The 25,001-nt window shown below is 48.4% G+C and overlaps 1 protein-coding gene across 4 annotated transcripts; it reads right to left on the bottom strand.

Annotated features, from left to right (window-relative positions):
* Positions 1 to 616: 616 nt before the first annotated feature.
* CDK16 (cyclin dependent kinase 16) lies at positions 617 to 13,342 on the bottom strand. Of its 4 annotated transcripts, none has more exons than XM_056107360.1 (16): positions 12,968 to 13,342; positions 7,090 to 7,294; positions 6,273 to 6,406; positions 6,047 to 6,172; positions 5,860 to 5,916; positions 5,646 to 5,760; positions 4,957 to 5,051; positions 4,797 to 4,859; positions 4,445 to 4,568; positions 4,148 to 4,268; positions 3,941 to 4,038; positions 3,740 to 3,845; positions 3,616 to 3,658; positions 3,376 to 3,466; positions 1,288 to 1,365; positions 617 to 905 (listed from the first exon to the last, which is right to left on the bottom strand). In XM_056107360.1, exons 2-16 carry the CDS (start codon positions 7,286 to 7,288, stop codon positions 865 to 867), a joined length of 1,491 nt encoding a protein of 496 aa, XP_055963335.1. In that variant the 5' UTR covers positions 7,289 to 7,294; positions 12,968 to 13,342; the 3' UTR covers positions 617 to 864. The 4 variants fall into 4 exon arrangements, with proteins under 4 accessions (XP_055963335.1, XP_055963336.1, XP_055963337.1 ...); XM_056107361.1 differs by having other exon boundaries at positions 617 to 1,199; positions 12,968 to 13,338; XM_056107362.1 differs by lacking the exon at positions 12,968 to 13,342 and adding an exon at positions 12,525 to 12,933.
* Positions 13,343 to 25,001: the final 11,659 nt, after the last annotated feature.

The following is a 25,001-nucleotide window of genomic DNA, read 5'->3' as shown; positions in this document are numbered from 1 at the left end:
CCCCCAAACCTCACGTGGACCCCACCCATGTAATCCCATCCCATTTGAGGGCCCCAGGGTTTAGAGTGGAGGAAGGAGAGGTAACCACCCATCTGGGCACTGACCCCAGAGACTGTCCCTGCCCTGCCTCATCCTCCCCAGGGCTACGGGGATAATGCCTGGGCCCAACACCTGCACACATCCCTATCGCTGCTTGTATACTGGCTCCTTGCTGAGTTGGTCAGTTCCTGGCAGGGCCCCTACCCAACAGCACCGAGTGGGATGGGGGGACAGGAGGGCTGGCTAGGGAGACCCTGAGAAGGAAGGAGATCCCAGCGATATGGGACTGCAGGAGGGAAAGAGTGGGGGGACCCACACCTCATCTGTTTCCCAGAGACTCTCCAGTAGTCCCCAGGTCCCCCCGCAGCTGGGGAGTGGAGGCGAGGTGGAAGGCGAGTAGCTGAGGCATGCTTTCCCTTAGCTGCCCCCAGGGTCTGGTGATGGGCAGGGTTCTAAATGGGGGCTATGTCCCTGTCCCTTTCCCTGGGAAAGGCTGGGAGCGGGGCTTCATTGCACAAAATACTGTGGAAGGGCCACACGCGGGGAGTGGGGCCCAGTCGGTCTGTGTACAGAGATATTGCATTTAAAAAATGAAAACCTCATTTAAAATAAAAATAAATGAATTAAACAAAACAAACAAAAAGCCCACACAACACAAGGCAGGTGGGGCAGGCAGGAAAGCAGGCGGGGAAAGCCTCAAACCCGAGGCATCATCACCACATCTTGTCTGAGTCGAGATCCCCAGCCTGGACTAGCTCTGGACCCCTGGCTGGCCATGGGGTAGTGGTCCTGGGGGGACGAACAATGAGGAATACATGCCTGGCCTCAGTGTGGGAGGCTGGCACGGCCATGCTGTCCACCAGCAACTACCAAGACAGAGAGAAACACAGACAGACCAGGCGAGGAGCGATGAGAGCTTTGTTAGCACCCAGCAGACAGGCCAATGGGTGGGTTGACAGGTCAATGATCAGGTGTTGAAACAGGCAGCAGGGTACATGTGGGCAGACTAGCATGAGTCAGGCAGGCAGGTAGGCAACAAGCAGGCAGGGTGCAGTTGGGGGCTGCCCTGTGAGGGGTGTGGCATCCCTCCAGCTGCTGCCTGCTGGGGCCTGGGTCTGTGGCTTAGAACTCGGTGTCCACCACGCGGAAAGCCGGCCTGCCTGCAGGGAAAAGCAGAGCAGATGGCTGTTGGTGGGCGAGCACACAGGTGGAAAGGGCAAGGAAAAGGGGCAATGGCCACACACCTACCTGCATCAGGCATCGATGAAGACCGAAGACTGGCCTCCTTTTGTAGCATGATCTCCTTTAGTGCAAATATGGAAGTAGCTGTAGATGGGGGAAGAGATGGAATGGGGAATGAGACAAGGAATCCATCTGGACTAACTCACATATGATTCAATCAGGGGAATTAGGTAGAGTTCCCTTTCCTTGGAGAAAGGGACTGTCAAAAATAATTGCAAATGCAAACCAGCTACAAATAAGAAAAAGGAAAATGGACTACATTTACCTTAACACTAAGAAATCAATATTAATTTTGTCAAGTGTAATAATAAGTTTCCAACTGACACCAGCTAAATCTAGGTGATGGAGGGTGTGGGGGATTTGATGAATTCAGTGAATAAGGAAAATGCCAATTTGTTTTAGGTAGCTTAACTATATTCTTGTTATGCTTAAAAGTATTCCAGCAATACATGCTGAAATTATGAACACTCTATCTGGGATTTAATTCAAAATAATTAGGAGCAATACATTTGAAAACCAAATCGGTCAAGAGTTGTTGACCTTCTGTTGTAATCGAGAACTCTTTTTCCCCTTATTTTGGTGCCACATCTGGCAATGCTCAGGGGTCACTCCTGGCTCTGTATTCAGGAATTACTCCTAGCAGTGCTCGGGAAACCATCTGCGATGCCAGGGATCAAACCTGGGTCATGCCCGTACAAATGCCCTCTCCACTCTACTATAGCTCCATCCCTGGTAATTGAAAACTTATTATTCTGATCTGTAATACAATATTAAGTATACTACCAAAAAATTTAAAGGGGACTGGAGAGATGCTACTGGGTTCAATCCCCAGCATCCCATATGGTCCTCTAACCATCCCTAAGAGTAATCCTTGGGTACAGAGCCAGGAGTAAGCCCTGAGCACATCCAGGTGTGGTCCCAAAACAGAAAAAAATTCTTAAAGTCAGCTATGCAAAGAGAACATCCAATGTGATTACATGTCTACAGAGTACAAAAGAAATTTTACTTATGCTGTCAGAAGTAATAGAGGCAAGAGTGGTAGTACAGAAGGCAAGGTGCTTGCCTTGCATGCAGCCAACATGGGTTCAAACCCCAGCACCCCATATGGTCTCCTGAACCCTACCAGGAATCTTTTCTGAGCTCGGAGCCAGAAGTCCTAAGCTATGCCAGATATAGCCCCAAAATAAAAATAAAGTCAAACCTAAAGTAACTCTTAGGGATGGGGGTGTCAGGAGTAACTCAAAAGATGAGAGGGCATTGTGCAGAGTATCTCACACCTTGTTTCTTAATCTAATGCCAGTTACATGGGCATGTATAATTTGTGAAAATTATATACTGATGATCTGCATATTTTTCACGTTTGCAAAGAAATGTTCACTTTAGGGGCTGGAGCTCCTAGTATTGCTCATAGTACAGCAGGGAGGGAATTTACTTTTTATGCGGCTTACCCGGGTTCGATCCCAGGCATCTCATAGTGATTCTTGAGCAGAGGCAGGAATAATCCCTGAGCACTGCCAGGTGTGGTTCCCAAACCAAAATATGTCTTAGTGGGGCCAAGGATCTAGCTCAAAATGATGGAACACATGTCTGGCACGTGCAAAACCCAGGGCTGAATGGATCTCAGGCATGGCATGTCCCTACCCTAAGCACCATGAGCACTGCAGAGCTGCACACCCAAGTACTGAACCTCTGTTAGGCTGCACCACTAGGCCAATTATCACCACCCCTCACCCCCCACTGCTAGGTATGGCACCTATAAAGAAGAAATACAAACAGAAACAAAGGCTGACACTGCTTATCAGTGTTTGAAGGAGAAAAATGATGTAAAAACAAAAATACCAGCTTTTTCATCATGGGGGGGGGGACATCACACCCGGCAGTGCTCAGGGAGGGCTAATGGGTGCTGGACTGGACCCAAACTTTCGCACATTCCAATTTCTCCAAGAATCACTTTCTTATTATATCATCAAAGGGCATGCCCCACACCCCCCTTCACGGTGGCCCAGCCAGAGCCCTATACAAGCTTCCCAATTGTCCAGAGCCATCCTGCTTCCCACAGACCCCAACTAACTGTGCATCACCAGCTCCACTCACTGTCAGGAAGTTTATGTATCCGTTCGCCCAGACTGAGGAAGAACGGATGTTTCATGGCGTCCTCTGCGGAGATCCGATTGCGTCCTTCAAACTGGGTGTATGCATGGGAGAGGAATATTGCCATCTTCAACTGAGAGGTCCCTGCTTCCTCCCACCCCAAATCCTATCCCAGGATTTCCTTGTTTCCCCTCAACAGGAATCTCCTAAAGCCCCAAGACCGGTTGAGAAAGGTGGTCTCACCTGCAGCAGCTTATTGAGGAGGTCAGCCCCATCACTGTCAAGTCTATGGCAAAAACAAGGTGCTGCTTGATACTGTGGTTGGGCCTCTGATGCTCGCCCACCCTCCCCCACCCCCCAGCCTCACCGAGGTGCATGGCTCAAAAGGGCCTCAGGTCGGTATTTGGGGTAGTTGTAGGTCTTGAATTCTTCATTGGACAGGATGCCTGGCCACGTCTCTTCAGTGGGGGTTCCTGAGAGGGGAGAGGGAGTTACCTTAAGCACCTCACGGGGCTTCCCTGCCAACCTTCTCAGCTACTGAGGTTCAGGGGTGTCCTCGCGTACTCACCCAAGATGCGGAAGATGAAATGCAGCTGTTCTTCCACTGTGGAGCCTGGGAAGAGGGGCCGGCCTGTAGCCATCTCGTAAAAGATGCAGCCCACACCCCTGGGGAGGGAAGACACAGTAAACAGGCAGGCAAGTGAGACTGGCTGGACACTATCACCAACCCACCCTGGTACCACCTGTCTCCAGCTACACTTCCACCTGTCCTCACCACATGTCAATCTGGGTTGAGTAGTCGGTAGACCCAAGTAGGATGTCCGGGGGTCGGTACCACAGTGTCACCACCTCATTGGAATAAGTCTTGGTTGGAATGGACTTGGCCCGGGCCAGGCCTAGTAGATGGAGAGAAAGGGTACCTGAAATTGAGGAGGTCCTGGGCAGTCTGGGGGAGAGGGAAGCTGAGGCAGAGGGTGTCCTAAGCACAGCCCATACATGGTGAGGGGGACAGAGACCAAAGAGGCAGCTGGGAGGTGGGCAAGACTGGGGGATCGATGGGAGGCTGGGGTACCAAAGTCAGCCAGTTTGAGTTCTCCTCTCTCATTGATGAGCAGATTCTGGGGCTTGAGGTCTCGGTGTAGCACCTTCTGCCGGTGACAATAGGCCAGGCCACGGAGCAGCTGGAACAGGAACAGCTGGGAAGCCAGGAACAGCAGGCAGAGGTCAAAGAGTATCCAGTAGAATGACCCCCAAGCAGATACTGCCCCCCCCAAGACACTGAGCCCAGAGCTTTGTCACACAAGAGAAGACAAGGTCTCTTTTTTCCAAGGTATCCCAACCAGAAAAAAAAAGCCAAATACGAAAGGTCAGTTTCTGGGCCATTGGCAGAGTAGAGGGGGTTAACAGGTCCCCCCTGCACCCACTTTCACGTTGTGCATGTTGATGACATTTCCACAGTCATCCAGGTACTGCTTCAGGTCCTTGTCCTGAGGAAAGATGAGGCAGCAAAGGAAAGAATGTACCCTCTGTGCCTCTTGGTCATCTCCCCAACCTCCACCTAGGACTCATGGCACCCAACCTTACCAAGTACTCAAAGACAAGAGTGAGGGACTTCTCTGTGTGGATAATGTCATGAAGTGTGACGATGTTGGCATGTTTGAGGTCCTTGAGCAGTGACACTGCAGAAAGCATAGAGGTGGGGAAGGGGAGTCAGGACCTCACCACCGTTAGAGGATGGGGATCAGTCAGGGACAAGCCCAGGGTGTCCCTCTTGATCCCATGCAGTTTGGGATGGTAGCTGACAGGTGCCAGTTCTAACCCACTTAAGGCCAGGAAGATGTATCCTCATGTTGCAGAAACAGCAATTAAGACTCAGAAAAGAATATGGCAAAACAAGTAGGGATTAGGGCCTCAGGTTTAATATGAGACTAGATTTCACAACCCAGTCTCTGGAAAGGGACCTTGCTCCATCCAACCCTCAGTACTTGGGTTGTGTGGCTTTGTGTGAAAATAGTTTTGCACACTCAATTTCTATTCAATTCGAATTATTTCCATGTGGCATTCTGACTAAAAATTGCCAAGTAAATTGGTAGGCACTTTCAGAGGTCTCTTGGAACCAATGCGAGAGCCTTGATTTCCAGGCCACTTGCCTCTTCTCCAAACAGAAAAGGATTCCTGAACCAGACATGTTGGTGAGAGGCATTTTCTCACAAAGACCAGAATGGCAGGAGGAAGGCCCAGAACCCCAAGGGAAGATACAGAGGGGTCAGTACCTTCCCGAATGGCGGTGCAGGGTGCTCCCTCTTCGTGTTCCAGTCTGATCTCCTTGAGTGCCACAAGGTTGTCTGTGAGCTTACTTTTGCCTTTGTAGACAGTGGCATATGTACCCTGAATAGAGTGGAAGAGGGACCAAGGAGGAGCTTGGGGCTGCAGGGAATTCCCCGTACCCCACCCCCTCCCACCACGGGCCTCCCAGCTGCCCCTCACCTCGCCCAGCTTGTCCAGCTTGATGTAAGTCTCCAATTTACCAAAGCCTATCTCAGACTGTGGGGTAAAGGAAGCAAGTTGAAGCACGCTGGTGGGGAGGTAGCGGGGTGGGGGCAAAGGGATGGGGTAGGGGAATGGAGGCAAGAAAAGAAAAGAGAGAGAAAGGACAGAAACAAACTTTGCTCACCAGACTGACACGGCGGAGGCGGCGACTGAGAGGCTTATCGAAGATGGGACTATTGAGGGTCAGCTTCTCAAGGTAGCCCTCAGGCAGCCGGATGTCAGCTGGTAATGACAGGCGCTTATTGATGTCCTGTCAGGCAAAGATGGGGCAGAAACAAGGTAATGAATTCCACCTTCCCAGGTTCAACCCTTTTGCCAGCCACACCATCTTTCCATGTGGGGACACACACCTCAGTGGAGATCTTGCGTGGGGGATGGTTGCGCATGCGCACCCTTACTGGTGACTGCACCTCATCTGAGGATGTGGCCGAGGCCTGATCACTTTCACCATCAGACCCGATCTTCAAGTCCTCATGGACAATCTCTGGCAAGGGGGGAAGGGGAAGTAGAGAGATTAGGTGGAGTCGGGAGCCCCAGGCAGCCTGTCCCCACCTCACACTCATTTTCGCAACTACTGCAGAGGGAGCAGCTTGGAGCACCTCCCTTCCTCCCTGGGGAGTCTATGACAAGTTAGTCCCAAAGTGCTGTTTTGGGGAAAGCACCAGAAAGCCTGAGGAAGTCATTGCAGAGTGCAGAAGGGCAGCAGGAAGCTTGGGGTGCTGCAGTGGGCAGTCAGGGCACCCTTTTCCCCTTGAGGCTGGAACACAAAACCCAGGGAAAAGGGCACAAATAATGGGGCCAGAGAATAGTACAGGGAGTAGGGCACTTGCCTTGCACACGGCAGACCCGGGGTAGATCCCTGGCACCACATATGGTCCCCCGAGCCCGCCAGGAGTGATCCCTGAGTGCAGAGCCAGGAGTAACCCCTGAGCATCGCCAGGTGTGGCCAAAAGTCCAAAAAGAAAGAAAGAAAGAAAAAGGCAGAGATGGACCAAGTGGGTACTGAGAGAGAATGACAGGGAGGAGGGGGAACAAAAAGCATACAGGGGCCAGAAAAGGGGAGAAAACAGATCCAGGGAAGTGAACATAACACAAATCTGAGAGGAAATGAACTGAGAAGTACTATCCAGGAAGCAGTCTAGGCATAGGAGTAGCCAGTGGACCCACCAGGTGCAGAGCTGAGTGGGCCTCGACCTGAGCGAGGTTCCCCAGGGGCAGCTCGTGTGGGCGCCTCTCCAAGGTTATTGCCGCCGCCGCCACTCTCATCCAGGCCTATCTGCTCAGGGGCACCATTGGTCTTTTCTACACCTCGACCACCTCGGAGTGTCATTGACAGCTGCCGTTTGATCTTCTTCATCCGATCCATGGCGACCTGAGCGGGAGTATGGATGACAAGTGAGTCCTACCACAGCCCCTCAACCTGTGACAATCCAGAGAGAGGACACACTGACGTGGACTTGTGTCAGTGCCCACCCAAACACTGTGACAACCTGAAACGTCTTGGGGTTCCTAGAAATCTGGCCTGGATGGGGAAACCTGGCTCCTAAATAGCAAACCTGGGAAGGAAGGCTTGGGTAGCTGGCTGAAGACAAGGATCTTGCTGCCGGACAGCTGGCCATTAACAGGATAGTGTCAGTAGGGGCACACAGCAATCTACAACAAGTATTTTCTGGTCTAGTAGCAGTGTTGTATCCACCTATGGATGAAGTGTGGGCCTCACCCAAGACAGCAGGAAGATTGATAAGGCCCTGGGTACGCCCACAGAGTGGCATGTTCCACTGGCACCAGCCCCACATCGCGCCCAACTACCAGGGTAGAATGTTCTTATTGGCCACAAGCATCTTCCTGTCTCACCCAGCAACCATTGTCATGGTGAGCGGTGGACCACACCACTGATCAATCTAGATGGAAGTATGGGGGGGGCAGGGAAATCCGGTACAGACCCAATCACTGTGTGATGCTGACAGGGGACCTCAATGACAACTAGCTATCCCTAGGGCTGCTGGAAGAGGTCAATCAAGTCTGAACTCATCAGCTGCCACTCAAGACTCATACAAATCAGGCTATTATTTCTCTTCTATTTAAGAACATACCCATGTCCTTATCACCCCAGTTAAGTGTTCCAACTCTCTGTATGGTCCAGGAGGTCTGAGCCCATTCATCCCTACTAGCTTCCTGGCCTCACCACACCCCCTTCATTTCTAGCTGCAATTGTGCAACCAAAGACAGCAGTCCCACCTTAGGGTCTTCATACTGGCAACTTCCCTGGAGAACCCTTCCCCCAGATTTCAAAATAGCCTGCTCACCAAATAAAAGGTGTTGGGAGGATCCTCCCAGGATGGGAGAAGCATACTGAAAGTAGACTATAAACCAAACATGACTGCCACTAAATGCCTCTTTTGAAAACCATAGCAACCAAAAGGAGAGAGAGAACAAAAGGGAATGCCCTGCCACAGAGGCAGGGTGGGACAGAGGGGGGAGATGGGGGGTTGGGAGGGATACTGGGATCCGTGGTGGTGGAAAATGGGCACTAGTGGAGGGATGGGTACTTGATAATTGTATAACTGAAACCCAAGCACAAAAATTTGTAAGTCTACAACTGTATCTCACGGTGTTTCACTAATAAAATTTTTTTTAAAAAATAGCCTGCTCCCTCCCCCGCTTCAGACCACTGCTCCAATACCACCTGCAAAAGGCCACCATGAACAGTATTCATAATTTTAACTCCCAGCACTCCCTCACCTTGACAACACTCATCACCTCCTCAGAAATGACACCAGATACTTATTTGCTTCTTTATGCCCTGTCTGTTAACCAGGAGATCAGCAATGCCAAAGCAGATTCCTGCCTGTTTAGGTCACAGCTCTATCCAGAAGCCCTGCATTAGTAACTGACAAGAGTAGATGTTGAGCATGCTTCAGGCAGAAATTAATGCAGCAGGGGGTTGGGGCCCTCGGACCAACTTCTGCCTAGCTGGTGATTCCTTTTTACTCACAAACAATCCCAGATGAGATGTGCAACCCTGGATGCTAGCATCGGCAAGACCTAGAATGGGGCTGGCTAGAGGGAATAGGGCCACCAAAAAGCTGAGGGTAACCATCTTTCACTTCCTCCTGGGCACTGGGCCAACAATGAGGGGGAAAAGACCTGGTTCCGGAACCATCTGGACTCACAGCAGGGCCTAAGATGGCCATGGGCCCAAGGGAAGTTGCACTAGATAGGAGGTCGAGGATGAAGCTGTGGCTGGATTTGTGAAGAGAAGTGGGTCATTTGTTCACATAAAATGAAGCTTACCCCAGTGGACCCTCTTTTCACTTCTCTCTGCCTAGCCAAGATGCTAGTAAAGAGGAGAGAATCTCTTCCAGCAACAACATCCTAACCCAAGATACTGAATATTGGACGCAAGGCAGAGGAAGATGAAACATGGCCAGTCAGACTGTGTCTGTATGGCACAGATATGCAGCCATCTGCCTACTGTAGTGGAGAACGGAATATGGGGGACGCTGTAAGTAGCACTGGATAGAGAATGAGGAGTAAGCCAGGAGTCATGAGTCCATGACATCTAACTGGAAACCCCAAGGACCACACATGTTCCAGAGTTCAGTTGAGTGTGTTTTAGAAAGATGAGGTACAAAATCTACACATCAACACCCCCATAAGGGAAGCCCTGAGGACCCTATGAATACACAAAACACATAAACATTATTAACACAAAGCCAAACAAGTTATCATCACTTATGTTTTCCGGGCTTTCTTTCTACATTTCAGAATAGTAAAAATGGAGCAAGAACAGTATACAATTCCACTGCCAACCTCCAAGCACACAACCATCATCAGAATACCCTCACCTCCCACCACAACGACCATGAAGACACAATCATCGCATACTACGGATCCCCACAGGAACATACTATCCTCATCCTGTGCTGATCCTGCGCTGATCTCTGGATGTTCACAGACTCACAAAGTGCTACTTTGTTCTGTGCCTCTGTGAAGACTTTCCTGCATTCCTTTATTATTTTTGGTGTCACACCCAGCAATACTCAGAGGTTACTCCTGGCTCTGCACTCAGGAATTAATCCTGGCAGTGCTTGGGGAACCTTGTGGGATGCTGGGGATCGAACCCGGGTTGGCCACGTGCAAGGAAAATGCCCTATCCGCTGTACTATTGCTCTGGCCCCTGCATTCCTTTATTTATTTGTTTTGGGGCCAAACCCAGCAGTTTCTGGGTTTCCTCCTAGCTCTGCAGTCAGTGATCACTCCAAGCAGGGCTTAGGGGATCCTACAGGTTCTGATGATCAAACCCGGGTCAGCCCTGTACAAGGCAAGTGTCTTACCCACTGTCCTACTGGCCCCCTTTCCTGCATCTTACCTGCAATCAGCACATATTCATTTCTCCATTGATCTCTAACTCCCATCAGCATATACAGACCCAAAGCAGCATTTAAGTCTTAGCAAACATTTGCCTCTTCTAAGTTAACTTACCACCACATTCTTGGGTCATTCCGAGGTCCACCTTCCTATTAGTTTATTCACAGCACTCTCCCACCCCACTCCCTTAACACCCTATTCCCCTACTTTTCTGACCCTTATTAGCATGCACATGGGACCCTTTAAAGCTGACCCACATTAGCACTCACCGGACTTCAGACTGCCCTGGATCCTATTAAAATAAAGGGAACCACACAGCTCCCTGACCCGTTTTTAAAAACTCTCACACCCCTCTGCAGCTCTGGCCATCAGCAACACACATTTTTCTCCTCCATCCTTGACGCCTATCACTTCACCCTGAACCCCAACAGCACACACTGGACCTCACACAGAGCGTTCCTCCCTCTCAGAACACCCAGAACTCTTACCCCTGTTTCTCGGGGACATGAACAAGGACAGACACACTGTGCTATAATGGCTTGGCCCTATTTAGTATACAGAAATATTCAGATATCCTGGTCCTCCCTTAGAAAACACTTCAGTACTATCACTCCGTGGTTCTAATACACTTTAGCACACCTAGACCTTCACACTGTCCTGTCCATTATTTCTCTTTGCTTCCACTCTGCTGACAGTCTCTACCCATGGAGACTCAATTCTCCTCATTGCACACTAGATCCCCATCCACAACCCTATCCCTCTTCCACTGCTCTGAAAACTCACAAACTGTCTTCTTTTTTTCCTTCTTTCTTTCCTTTTTTTGGGGGGGTCACAGTCAGCGATGCACAGGGGTTACCCCTGACAGTGCTCAGGGGACCATATGGAATGCTGGGAATTGAACCCGAGCCTGCCACGTGCAAGGCAAACACCCTACCTGCTGTGCTATCACTCCAGTCCCACAAACTGTCTTCTTAATGTTGAGACCTATTAGCATATCCGAGACTTCAGCTCCTGGGGGGCACAAATTTAGGCACCTCCAAGACTCTTAAGTCATAGTACCAGTCACTGAAACTTCATAGGTCATCTATTAAGTCCTTTCTTAGCATTCTGCAGTCTCCTCTCCTGTCCTCATGATCACACATTGATCTCACATCTGGATGCTGTTTGTTTGCCAGCTGTTCTAGCATTCCTAATAGAGGAATGCTCTGTGAAGTACAGTGTGTGCTAGTAGGGGTCAGGGTTAAGTGAAGTTCCAGCTTGAGCTGATAGGAGGCAAGGAGACAGGAGAAAAATATGTGATGATGGCCAGAACTATACATGGGTGTGTGTGCAAAACATCTGGAGGTTCTAGAGAAGCAGGGTCATGTGGGGATTAAGCCTATGCTGCAGACATCTTTGAGCCATTTTTCCTGTCCAACTTCTTCATCCTTACTACAACACTAAACTATGACACTACTAAGACACTTTCCTCCTGGCTGTCCCCACCCAGGGGGCACATATACCACAACTCTGATCCCCTTTAGCACCCCTTGGCCCTATTAGCATACTCTGGCCTTGGCCTTGTCAGACTTCCATTTCCACACGCAGCTGTGGCTATTAGTACACTGTCAACTCTGGAGTTCTTCCGCCACACTCAGTGCCACCAGGGATAAAAACTCAGCATCAATGCCAGTGCCACCCTCTTTCCCACGCACATGACTTCTGGGCCCCCTAGCCCAGCGATGAGTCACAAGGAATCTCTCCACCAGCTATTCCTCCATTTGCATGTCAGCACGGCTCTGCCATTCCACCCCCTGCTATCCACCCTTGGGCCCCTCCACCGCCCTGCACCCCAAACTCATCGACGTGCACTAGGCCGCAACCCTTACACAGCGTTACGACTGTATCACATGCTCCAACCCCACCGCAGCTCTGTCTGTCCCTCACTAGAAAACCTCGAGCCTTACACCAGACTGGCAACCATTTCCACACCTCCCGGTCCTTCGACCACCCTGCTCCCCATTAGCACACACAGTTCGCCCATCCCCAGCTCCTAGTCCCGGCCCAGGGTGGGGCCAAGGTCAGGAAGGCCCCAAATGACCCACGCCCGGTGCATTCCGGGAAGTTCGTCGGGGGGAGGGGGCACATGCCAGCGGTGCAGCCACAACCCCAGTGCACCTCGCTGGGGGTGTGGGGTGGTTCGTCAGAAGGAAGGGAAGCCCCCACCCCACCACTCTCGGGGACGCGCTCACCGGCGGGGGCACGCGAGCAAGCTCAGAGCCGCGGGGCCGGCGCGGCGGCGCCTGGGGCGGCGGCCTGGGCTGTGGCCGCACGACCTCCCTCTCCTCCGGTTCGCCGCAGGCGCCCGTCCCAGTAGTCTTCAGCCATGGCTGCTGGGCCCGGGCCGCCGCCGGCTGAGGAGGAGGCGGCGGCGGCGGCGGCGGCGGTGGCTGAGGCGGAGGCGGCGTCCCGCTCAGCCGGCCATTAGCTAGGCCGCTGCGGGCAATGCCCCCAGGCTCCTTTGCGCCCGCTCGAATCCGAGAGCTCAAGGCGGCGCGCAGGTCAAAGCCGAAGGCGCCCGAAGATGCCGCGGATCCCAGGGCCGAACAGCAATCGGCCCAACCACCGAGCGCGCCGCGCTCCGCGCATGCGCACGCACGCGCTGGACGGGTAAAGTGAGAAGGAGGGGACTCACCTCGTAGTAGATGTACCAATAGACTCGTTTGTAGCGGGAGGTGAGACGGCCATTGCGCGCCCACTGTGGAGTGTGGCGCAGGCCCTGGAATGGCGCCAGGAGGAGAATTCAAGGGGGCTTGTTACTCAGTTCCGGTCTTGCTAGCAATTTGTTAGAACCAGAGTGGGCAGCAGCTAGCGACTAGTGTGTCAGTCACCACTTGCACCCCTGAATCGACCTCACTTGGTACATCCCCATGATGGCAAAGGAGACTTTTGCGAGGAGAAAAAAGATGATGCAGTCAGTTCTAGTCCCTTGATGTGCTTCGGCAAGTTGAAATCTTAAAGATTCGCCAGAAGATGACTTTTCTAAGCGAGGCGACCGGGAGAATCATTGGCCTTAAACACCTTAGATAAGACAGAGCCTGGTCCCGCCCTGCTGGGCCCCCCCTCCCTCCGCCTCTTAACTCACTGCCCCAGTGAACGTAGAGCGGGTCCCGCCCTTTAAGGGTTTTGCCCAGCCAATCGGATTTGCTCCCTGGGGTGAGGCATATCAAGAATGAAGGGCGTGTCTGGATAGAAGGAGGCGTGATTTTGCTGACCTATCCCTCCTACCCCACGCCTTTTCCCTGTTTTCATTGGTTTTCACCGACGAGGTCCGGGTCCTTCTTTTGTTCTGCTTTCCACTCTCATCATAAATTGAATATCCGACAAGGTGATTGGTCAAAAGAACGTTCAATCTATTTTCGTTCCTCCCTAAGCACCTCCCACCACCCTCAGCAAAGTTCTTGGGGTGGAGCCTAGGTAGAGACCGAAAAGGCGGATCTTTTAGAGGGGTGAGTCCCTTACTGCGCAAGCTTGGGACTTTGGGGTGGGAGGGGACCTCAGCTATATTGGCGTTTCCCCTGGAATTGGTTTTTCCTGCACTTTCTCAGCTACTGCCAGAACCGTATCCGTGGCTCCTCCAGCTTTGTGGTTTTCACGGATTTACTGGGTGCCTGTTTATAAGTCCCTCACCCCTCTCTCCACCTGGAGAACTCCCACAGTATCACCAAGCCCAGTTTAAATGGTGGTATCCTTCAACAGTCCGCCTGGAATTTTCTAATTATATTGCATCCCAGTCCAAAGTCGACTTCTCTGCTTGTTCTGAACTTCTCTTTATAGCAGTCTTTCTCATACAGTTTCAGTTTCTCATACTAGGAAAATAATCTACAGAACTATCAGCACGGTGTTGTGGGGATGTTGGACAAAGACAAAAAGGCACACTATAGATAAAAAGATTATGCCCGTCACTTCTCTGAGCTCATCTCCTGTACTTCTTTTTCTAATACACTGCAGCCAAACTAGTCTTCTAGCTGTTCCTTAATAAAACAAGAACAATCCAACCTCATGAACTTTGTACTTGCTGTTCCCTTTACCTGAGTGTTCTTCCTCCAGATAACCACATGCCTATCTCTTCACTTCTTCCAAAGTCCATGCTTCAGTATCACCTTCATGAAGCCTTCTGTGGCTAATCTTTTATTTTTGATTTTTGGACCAAATCCGGCTGACCTCAGGACTTAACTCCTGTCACTATCCTCAGGGATCATTCCCAGGTAATACTTGGGACCATATATGGTGCCAGGGATGGAACCTGGGTCAGCCACATGCAAGGCAAGTGCCTTAATCCTTGTACTATCTGTCCAGCCCTGGGAACCCTATTTTATTGTTTGTTTGTGGGCCACACCTGGTAATGCTCAGGAGATACTCTTGACTCTGCACTCAGGAATTACTCCTGGCGGTGCTTGGGGACCATATGGGATGCTGGAGATCAAACCCAGTTTGGCCACATGGAAGGCAGGCACCCTACCCATTGTATTATCTCTCCAACTCCTGGCAACCATATTTTTAAATAACTACTTGTAACCCCATCATTCCAGATCTCCAGATCTGGCCATTGTGAATAATGTCAACCAACTATGTATTTTGTCTATCCTGGGACACACCCCCACCCCATGCTTCTCATCACCCTGGGACTGGGTGTTTTGACAGTGCTGGGGATCAAAGAGGGCCTTATACATGGCAGCACACTACCATTGAGCCACATCTTTGGCCCTGCAGACTTTTGTTTTAGAGCCATACCCAGCGGTGCTGAGGCTTACTCCTGACTACACTCAGGGATCACTCTTAACCACATGCCTTATCTCTTCTTCCAAAGTCTCCGGGGACTGTATAGGGTGTCAGGGATCAATTGCATGTCAACCACAAGGCAAGCACCTCACCTGCTGTACTTTTTCTCCAGCCCCCACAACCCTAGCAGTGATTTTTTAACATTGATGTTTTTAATGCTGCCTCCACACACAGGAAACACTCAACAACAAATGTTTGAATGCCTAAACAGACAATAAGTCTTGGAAGAAACAAGAGAAAACGGTGTTGTTCTACCCTTGTTCTTTATGCCTACAAGATGAAAGGTAAGTGCTCAGTGCAGAGACACAGCCTCTACTCACTGAGCCCTGATATATCTTGTTCCTGTTACAGTGATACACAAATGTGGCACAGAAGTAAAATGTTACCTCTAGAGCCCAGAAGATAGGAGAAAGGGCAGGAGCACATGGTTTGCATGTTGGAGCCCCAAGTAGGATCCTGGGTCCACATGGTTCCCCCAAGCACTGCTTGGAGCAACTCACAAGGACCACTAGGCATGGTTCCCAAAACAAAAGAATAAAGATTAAATAAAATGGTACATGTAGAACTAAGATATCAGAATACACAGGTTTTTGAAGAGGGATGTGAGGTGCATGAGGTATTGGGTATCCAGCAGCCGTGGTGGTGAAGGGACAGAAATGGCCTGGAGAATCATTGTAATAGGAGACTCGGTGAATAACATGCCACCAAGAAGCCAAAATGGTGAAGGAGACCAAGCAGTCTGCCATTTTAGTCTCCATTACAGGCCTTTGGCACTATAGAGCTTAAACATTTTCAACTCACTATCCTTTTGTTTGGGATTTTTTGGATTTTTTTTTTCACTGCGTCCAATAGTACTCAGGACTTACTCCAGGCTTTGCTCTTAGGGATCAGGCCTAGTGGGATTCAAGGGACCAAATGGAGTAACAGGGATTGAAACTGGGCTGGCCATGTGCAAGACAAGTGCCCTAGCCATGTACTATCCCTGTAGCCCCCTCGCTTGAAAGATTTGTGACCCCAGATATACAGGCATATAACAAACAGGTATAGCACAGAATCTCCTGCCCCCGCGCCTGGCTGTCCTCGCCGGGGCCTCTTGGAGGGGGGCGGGATAAGTTTCCCTCCCCGCCCCAGGCAGAGCTCCGGCAGCCGAAGACCTCCAGAACCAGCCACAACCATGCTGAGACCACTCTCCACACGCATAAAGGTACCGGCAGAGGAACAAAGGCACGCGGGTCCCGGGGCTGATATCTCCAAGCCTACTCGGATCGGGGCTGAGCATCCTCCACCCAGATCCTCCATCTTCCAGTAGGCAGGGGTCACACCCACCAACTGCCCTTCCCCCCCGCCCCCAGCACCCTGTAATCCCATCAACAGCCAAGACCCAGAGACTATAAAACCCAGCTCTCCGAAGTGCACAGCCGCATTTGTGGCTGCGCTCACATCTTATTATCTCATTCTTACTTTGGACAACCTGGCAGGCTACCAAATGTAACCTGCCCACATGGCAGAGTCTGGCAAACTCCCCGTGGCATACCCAATATGCCAAATACCAGTAACAATGTTGGGTCTCATTCTCCTAACCCTGTAAGAGCCTTGAATATGGCACTTTTTAAAATCTCAGGGCTAGGACGAAGGAGACGTTACTGAGTCCTGCTCGAGGCAATCAACGAACAACAGGGTGATCGTGATACAACAGGTCTACAAATCACTTAGAGTCAATGAAATTTATTTTAAAATAAAGATTAGAAAAGACCCTATTTGAGGTCGCAACCCCCAGTTTAAGAAGCTAGGCTCTTGGATGCCAGATAAATAGTGCAGTGGGTAAAAGTATTTGCTTTGCATGCAATTGACTTGGGTTGGATCCCCAGTACTGCATATGGTCCCCCGAGCACCGCCAGGAGTAATTCCTGAGTGCAAAGCCAGGAGTAACCACTATGCATCACCAGGTGTGACTCAGAAAGAAAAACAATTTTGAAAGGAATCAACAGCAGCTAGGCACTAAGGTAGTGATAGGGGGCCAAAGCAATAGTATAGAGGGTAGAACATTTGCCTTGTATGTGACTGACCTGGGTTCTTTCCCTGGCATCCCATATGGTCCCCCACGCACCACAGGAATAATTTTTTCTGCTTTTTGGGTCACACCCAGCAATGCATAGGGATTACTCCTGGCTTTGCATTCAGGAATTACTCCTGGTGGTGCTCGGGGGACTATATGGGATGCTGGGAATCGAACCCAGATTAGCCACTGGGCAAATGCCCTGCCCACTGTGCTTCACTCCAGCCCTACCAGGAATAATTCTTAAGCACAGAGCCAGGAATAATTCCTGAGGATCGCCGGGTGTGACCCCAAAAGCAAAAAAAAAAAAAAAAATTGAAAGATAGCACAGCAGGCAGGGTGTCTGCCTTGCACGCAGATGATCCGGGTTTGATTCTTCCATCTGTCTTGGAGAGCCTGGTAAGCTACCGAGAGTATCCTGCCTGCACGGCAGAGCCTGGCAAGCTCCCCGTGGCATATTCAATATGCCAAAAACAGTAACAAGTCTCATGAAACATAACGTGCTGTAACGTTACTGGTGCCTGCTCCAGCAAATCGATGAACAACGGAGGACAGTACTACAGTGCTAATAGTTAAAGTACCTGTAGTGGGAAAACCTCTCCACTACACCTAGACTCAACACTGCAATTAAGTTGATGATACGGGGCTGGAGAGATAGTATAGCAGTTAGGGCAGTTGCCTTACACATAGCCAACCCAGGGTCAATCCCAGGTCCTGCCAGCAGTGATCCCTGAGCACTTTGGGGGGACCATACGGGATGCCAGGGAAAGAACCCAGGTCAGTCACATACAAGCCAGGAGTAAATATTGAGCACAGCTAAGTGTCGCCAAAAACTAAAAGGAAATCTTTTTACTTTGGGGGCCGGAGGCCCTGAATAGTACAGTGAGTAGGGCACTTGCCTTGCTTGCAGCCAACCTGCATTCAATCCCTGACACCTCATTTGATTCCCTGATTCCTAAGTGATTCCTGAGAACAGAGCCAGGAGTAAGCCCTGAGCACAACTGGGTGTAGCTTCAAAACAAAATAGATGGTATCACTCATCCAGGTACCCACCCAGCGGCAGGGCCCCTTCCCAGGGCCGCACGTCTAACTAGATCCTCTGCGGGGGACGGGAATTGAGGCACATTGCGCGAGCCCAAAGCTGAGCCATTCTGCCTCCTTCTGCTCACTCATCCAAGGTACCCGCCCGGCGGCAGGGTTGGTGCGCCTCCCCCACCCCCACCTAAACTCGCGATCCTGAAAGCCAGCCACCGCAGGGACCCCAGCCTGGGGCACCTGCCTCCACTTCTGCAGTGAGAGTCATCCCAACTAGTCACCACCCCAACAGGTCTGTGGACTAGCATCTGGACTGGCTGGGGGGGTGGCCACAACTTTAGGGGGTGTGGCTTTCTCAAAAGTGGGCATGGCCTTCTCCAAGGCAGCTGCAGTTATATTTCCCACTCCCAGCACTCTGGACGTTCATCCCAGCCTTTATCACCTAATTCTGTGGAAAAAATTCTGGCCACCTCCCACATGGGAGCCTTGTGGACAGCAGGTATGAGCCGGGGGAGTGGGGGCGACTAAAACCTCATGGGTCGGGGGGCGTTCCGGTCCGTCCTTCACGCCCTACCGAGGTCACCAGTCGCCCCCCGCGAGCGGCTCTCCAGCATGGCCATGGCCCCAGAAGCACAAGGACTTAATGCAGAACCCAGCAGCTTGGAGCAGAAAAGTGAACGGACTATGCGTTGATCCAGGCCATCAAGTCTGCCGGAGGGGAAAGGGTGTTGCCCCATTCGCCCTCTCCTCTCTGGAAAGAAAGATGGCGGCCACATGGTAGCCTTGTGGACAGCAGGTATGAGCCGGGAGTGTGGGGGCGACTAAAACCTCATGGGAAGGGGGGCGTTTCGCTCCGCCCTTCACGCCCTACCGAGGCCACCGGTTGCCCCCCGCGAGCGGCTCTCCAGCACGGCCACGACTCTAGAACACAGAAACCAATTTCTTAACTATCTGACTTTCAGTAGAAATACCTCCAGGGTCAATAGGTAAAATAGCAGAAATCCAAAACCAAGATTTAATTCTTGAACCCAGCTGTAGAAAGCAAATCACTTCACAATGCTTTTTCAGCATGTCTGATTTGGGGGGGGGGGGTAAACTCTAAAAAATAGTGGTGAATCTTTTATTGAAACAATGAATCTAATCAAAGCAGATAGAGTGTTAACTAGAATTCATCTGCCTCACAGGGACGGGGAGGGGTGGGGGGTGGGGTTTTATTGGGGTTCTTCATGGTAAAAAATAAGTATTGGTAAAGGGAAATGTGTTTGATATTTGCATGACTGAGACATAAACCTGAAAGCTTTGTAACCTTTCCCACAGTGATTCAATAAATAAATTAAAAAAAAAAAAGGAAAAAAAAAATTCTGGCCACCTCAACTACAACAATAATCCACTGGCCTACTCCAATTCTAACAAAAGACCAGTACACAAGAAGCTGTACAAGCCAAATATTAAAGAGCACCTCCTCCAAAACTTCACTAGATGCCCGTCATAAGCCAAAGAATAATGCCTGAGAAGAAGGTCAGACTCTAGAAAAGGAGAAGGGTGACGACCATCGACCGACCTTATCCAGAATCCTTTCCCATGAAAAGAGGGAACAGTAGTAGTGAATTCCAGGGTTTTACCACTAGACAACCAAAAAGACATAAAGAAACAGGGCAAATCTCCACTACAAGGAGAGGACAAAGAAAAGAGTCCCAAATCCTCAACCAGGGTTATCCACAAATATGCTCTCTTTGATAAAGAATTCCGAGATGAAATGCAGAGCATTTTCAAGGATCTACTCAAAGAATCAATGGAGGAGATATCCAGAAAACTAAAGAAAGAAATGAAAAAAAAAACAGTAGGACAGTCGAGAAAATACAGGAAGAAATGAGAGCAGAAACAAAAAAGCTACAAAAAGAACTGTCACAAATAAAAAATTCAGTAGATGAAATTAAAAACTCAGTAGGTACCCTTAGCAGTAGGATGAATACAGCTGAAGACAGGCTCAGTGAGCTTGAAGATGAGCAATAGAAATCGCATAGGAAACAACAAGCAATGGGAAAAGAGCTCAAAATAGCTCTAAGGAGAATCAGAGAACTAGGGGATGACGCCAAGAGGAACATTAGAATCATCGGAGTACCAGGACAGGGAGGCAACCCCAATGAAAAATCCACAGTCAAAGAAATCATTGCTGATAAGTTTCCAGAGTTAAAGAATGCAGATATCCAAATCCAAGGAGCCAGAAGGGTGCCAGCTTAAAGAGACACTAATAGAAACACTCCAAGGCATATCATAGTCAGAATGATGATGCTGTGGACAGAGACAATACTGCAAGCAGCAAGGTCAAAGAAGGAAATCATATACAAAGGAGCACCCCTTAGACTCCAAGCAGATCTATCAGAGGAAACACTCCAAGCCTGAAGGCAATGGAAGGATATAGTGAAACAACTCAATGAAATGAACACCTCAACAAGAATACTTTATCCAGCTAAACTCTCACTTAAACTCGATGGAACTACACACCATTTAGTAGATAAACAACAGCTCAGGCAGGAACTTCACAGACTCAAAACCAAATCTAAAAGAATTAAAGGGGCTAGTGTGATAGCACAGCGGGTAGGGCGTTTACCTTGCACGCTGCGGACCCAGGTTCGATTCCCAGCATCCCATATGGTCCCCCTAGCACTGCCAGGAGTAATTCCTGAGTGCAGAGCCAGGAGTAATCCCTGAGCATGGCCGGGTGTGACCCAAAAAGCAAATAAAAGAAGGACTAAAGGGGCTCCTGTAAGAAGAAAAACACTCATAAACACAACCAACTTCTACAGAAAGGTGGCACAAAACCTCATGACAATAATCTCTCTCAATGTCAATGGTCTAAATGCACCAATCAAGAGACACAGTGGCAAAATGGATCCAGACACTGAAACCAACATTCTGCTGTCTACAAGAAACTCATCTAAACAATCAGAGCAAAGACTCAAAGTTAAAGGATGAAACAATCCTGCAAGCAAACAGCTCCCTCAAAAAACCCGGGGTGGCCATACTAGTATCCGACAACAATTTCAGATTGAAAAAGATTAAAAGGGTCAGCAAAGGCCATTTCCTATTTATCAAGGGATATGTACAACAGGAAGAAATCACACTCTTAAATGTATATGCACCTAATCAGGGACCAGCTAAATACTTAAAACTACTGCTAACAGATTTTAAGGACATTGCTAGCAACACAGTAAGTTGGACAGTTGAACATCGTCTTATCACCTCTGGATAGATCAACAAGAACAAAACTCAACAAGGATACATTGGCTTTGAAGAAAGAAATAGGAGAGAGGGCTAATAGACCTATACAGGGATTTACACCCCAAAAAGAAAGAATACACATTCTTCTCCAGTGCAAACAAAACATTCTCCAAAACAGAACACGTGCTAGGCCACAAAACATACAATAGAATCAGGAAGATAGAAGTAGTATCAACAATCTTTTCAGACCACGAAGTGTTTAAGATAGAAGCAAATCACACAAAGACATCGAAAAACAAATCAAACACCTGGAAATTAAACAACTTAATGTTGAACAATGAGTGAGTCAGGAAGGAAGTAAAGACTAAACCAAAAGATATGTGGAAAAAAACGAGAATGAAGACACCAGCTAGCCGAACCTATGGGACACAACTAAAGCCGTGCCAAGAGGAAAATTAATAGCATTGCAAGCATTCCTAAGGAAAGAAGAAAGGGCCTACATAGATAACCTAACCAAACAGCTCAAGATCTTAGAAACCAACAAAAGGAACCCAAAATTGGCCAAGGAAAGAAATAATAAAACTTAGAGCAGAAATTAACGACATGGAAACCAAAAAAACAATCTGAAAGGTCAATGAAACCAAGAGCTGGTTCTTTGAGAAAATAAATAAGATTGATAAACCACTAGCGAGACTCATGAAGAAAGAAAGAGAACCCTAATAAACCAAATCAGAAATGAAAACAGGGACATCGCAACAGAAACCAATGAAATTCAAAAGATCATCAGTGACTACTTTGAGAGTCTGTATGCCACGAAACAAGAGAAACTAGAAGAAATGGATAAATTTCTGGATTCCTATAATCTCCCAACATTGAACCAGGAAGACTTAAGATACCTGAATAGACACATTCATATCAAGGAAATTGAAGTGGTAATCAAGTCTTCCCAAAAACAAAAGCCCAGGCCCAGATGGATTCACTAGTGAATTCTTCCAAACATTCAAAGACCTTTTGCCAATTCTCTTCAACCTTTTCCAGGATATTGAAAAAACAGAAATTCTCCCAAACAACATCTATGAGGCACAGATCTCCCTAATACCAAAAGCAAACAAAAACACCACCAACAGAGAAAACTATAGGCCAATATCCCTGATGAACACGGATGCGAAGATCCTCAAGAAAATATTAGCAAATAGAATCCAACAACTCATCAAAAAGATCATACACCACGACCAAGTGGGATTCATCCTGTGGATGCAAGGATGATTTAACATTCGGAATTCAATCAACAGGGTCCATCATATCAACAAAAGTAAAGATAAAAACCATATGATCATATCGATAGATGCAGAGAAAGCTTTTGACAATATCCAGCACCAGTTTATGATGAAAACTCTCACCAAAGTGGGTTTTGAAGGAACTTTCCTCAAGATAGTCAAAGCCACCTATGACAAACCCATGGCAAGCATTATCCTCAATGGGGAAAAACTAAGGGCCTTTCCTCTAAGATCAGGGACAAGACTAGGATGCCCACTATCACCACTTATGTTCAATATAGAACTGGCAGTACTTGCAATAGCGATTAGGCCAAGACAAAGACTTTAAAGGCATCCAGATAAGGAAGAAATCAAGCTCTCACTATTCACAGATGATATGATACTATATCTCGAGAATCCTAAATCCTCTACCAAGAAACTCCTAGAAACAATAGTCTTGTACAGTAAAGTCGCAGGCTATAAAATCAATGCCCAAAATTCCATGACATTATTATACGCAAATAATGAGAGAGGAAAGTGAAATAAAAAACCAATTCCATTCACAATTGTGCCCCAGAAAATCAAATACCTCGGAATCAGCCTAACTAAAGAGGTAAAGGACCTTTACAATGAAAACTACAAAACGCTACTCCATGAAATACAAGAGCACACGAGGAAATGGAAACATATCCCCTGCTCATGTATAGGAAGAATTAACATCGTCAAAATGGCCAATACTCCTGAAAGCATTAAACAGATTCAATGCGATCCCTATAAGGATACCCATGAAATTCTTCAAAGAAATAGATCAAGCACTCCTGAAATTCATATGGAACAACAAATGCCCACGAATAGCTAAAGCAATTCTTGGGAAAAAGACGTGGGGAGGCATTACCCTCCCCAACCTCAAACTCTACTACAAAGCGGTAATAATTAAAACAGCAAGGAACTGAAACAAAGGAAGGGTTGCAGACCAATGGAACTGGGTTGAATATCCGTACACACAACCCCAAATGTATGAACATCTAATCTTTGATAAGGGAGCAAGAAATGTGAAGTGGAACAAGGAAAGCCTCTTCAACAAATTGTCCTGGCATAACTGGACAACCACATGCAAAAAAATGGGCTTAGACCTAGACCTAACACCAACACAAAAGTCAGATGAAAATGGATTAAAGATATCAACATCAGGCCAAAATCCATAAAGTACATTGAAGACAAGGTCGGCAAAACCCTCCACGATATTGAGGCTAACAGTATCTTCAAAGATGACACTCCACTGACCAACCAAGTGGAAACAGAGATAAACAAATAGGACTATCTTAAATTAAGAAGCTTCTGCACCTCAAAAGATACAGTGACCAGAATACAAAGACAATCTACAGAATGGGAAAGGATATTTACCCAATACTCATCTGATAAAGGGTTGATATCAAGGATATACAAAGCACTGGTTGAACTCTACAAGAAGAAAATGTCTAACCCCATCAAAAAATGGGGTGATGAAATGAACAGAAACTTTCCCAAGAAGAAATCCAAATGGCTAAAAGGCACATGAGAAAATGCTCTGCATCACTAATCTTCAGGGAGATGCAGATCAAAACAATGAGATATCATCTCACACCTCAGAGACTGGCCCACATCCAAAAGAACAAAATCAACCGGTGTTGGCGTGGACATAGTGAGAAAGGGACTTCCCTTCACTGCTGGTGGGAATGCCGACTGTTTCAACCCTTTTGGAAAACATTATGGATGATTCTCAAAAAATTAGAAATTGAGCTCCCATTTGACCCAGCAGTACCACTCCTGGGAATATATCCCGGAAAGGTAAAAAAGTACAGTCAAAATGACATCTGCACTTCTATGTACCCGAGTGCCCGAGAACAGACGACTGGTTAAAGAAACTTTGGTACATCTACACAGTGGAGTACTATGTAGCTGTTAGAAAAGATGAAGTCATGAAATTTACATACAAGTGATACTACACGGAAAGTATCATGCTAAGTGAAATGAGTCAGAAAGAGAGGACAGACATAGAAAGATTGCATTCATCTGGGGAATATAAAGTAACAAATTGGGAGACTAACACCCAAGAATAGCCTAGATAAGTACCAAGAGGTTCACTCCATGGCTTGGAAGCCAGCTGCACATGCTGGGGGAGAAGGCAGCTCAGATAGAGGGGAGCACCAAGTAAAGTGTGTTGGGAGGATCCTCCCAGGATGAGAGATGCATGCTGAAAATAGATAATAGACCGAACACGATTGCCACTCAATGTTTCTTTTGCAAACCATAGCACCCAAAAGGAGAGAGAAAACCAA

This window comes from Sorex fumeus, unplaced genomic scaffold (genome assembly GCF_029834395.1).
Source record: "Sorex fumeus unplaced genomic scaffold, SorFum_2.1 ptg000162l, whole genome shotgun sequence".
Classification (NCBI taxonomy): domain Eukaryota; kingdom Metazoa; phylum Chordata; class Mammalia; order Eulipotyphla; family Soricidae; genus Sorex; species Sorex fumeus.
The sequence above is the reverse complement of the archived record's forward strand: the minus strand, read 5'-3'. Positions and strand labels throughout refer to the sequence as shown.

What these genes read in the sequence shown, in the direction of transcription:
- CDK16 (XM_056107360.1), bottom strand. Translation starts at nt 7,288, where the DNA reads ATGGATCGGATGAAGAAGATCAAACGGCAGCTGTCAATGACACTCCGA. An exon ending in TCAACATGCACAACGTGAAA is followed by an intron (nt 4,569 to 4,796) that starts GTGGGTGCAGGG and finishes CTGGCTTCCCAG; the next exon opens with CTGTTCCTGTTCCAGCTGCT. An exon ending in ACTCAAACTGGCTGACTTTG is followed by an intron (nt 4,269 to 4,444) that starts GTACCCCAGCCT and finishes TCCATCTACTAG; the next exon opens with GCCTGGCCCGGGCCAAGTCC.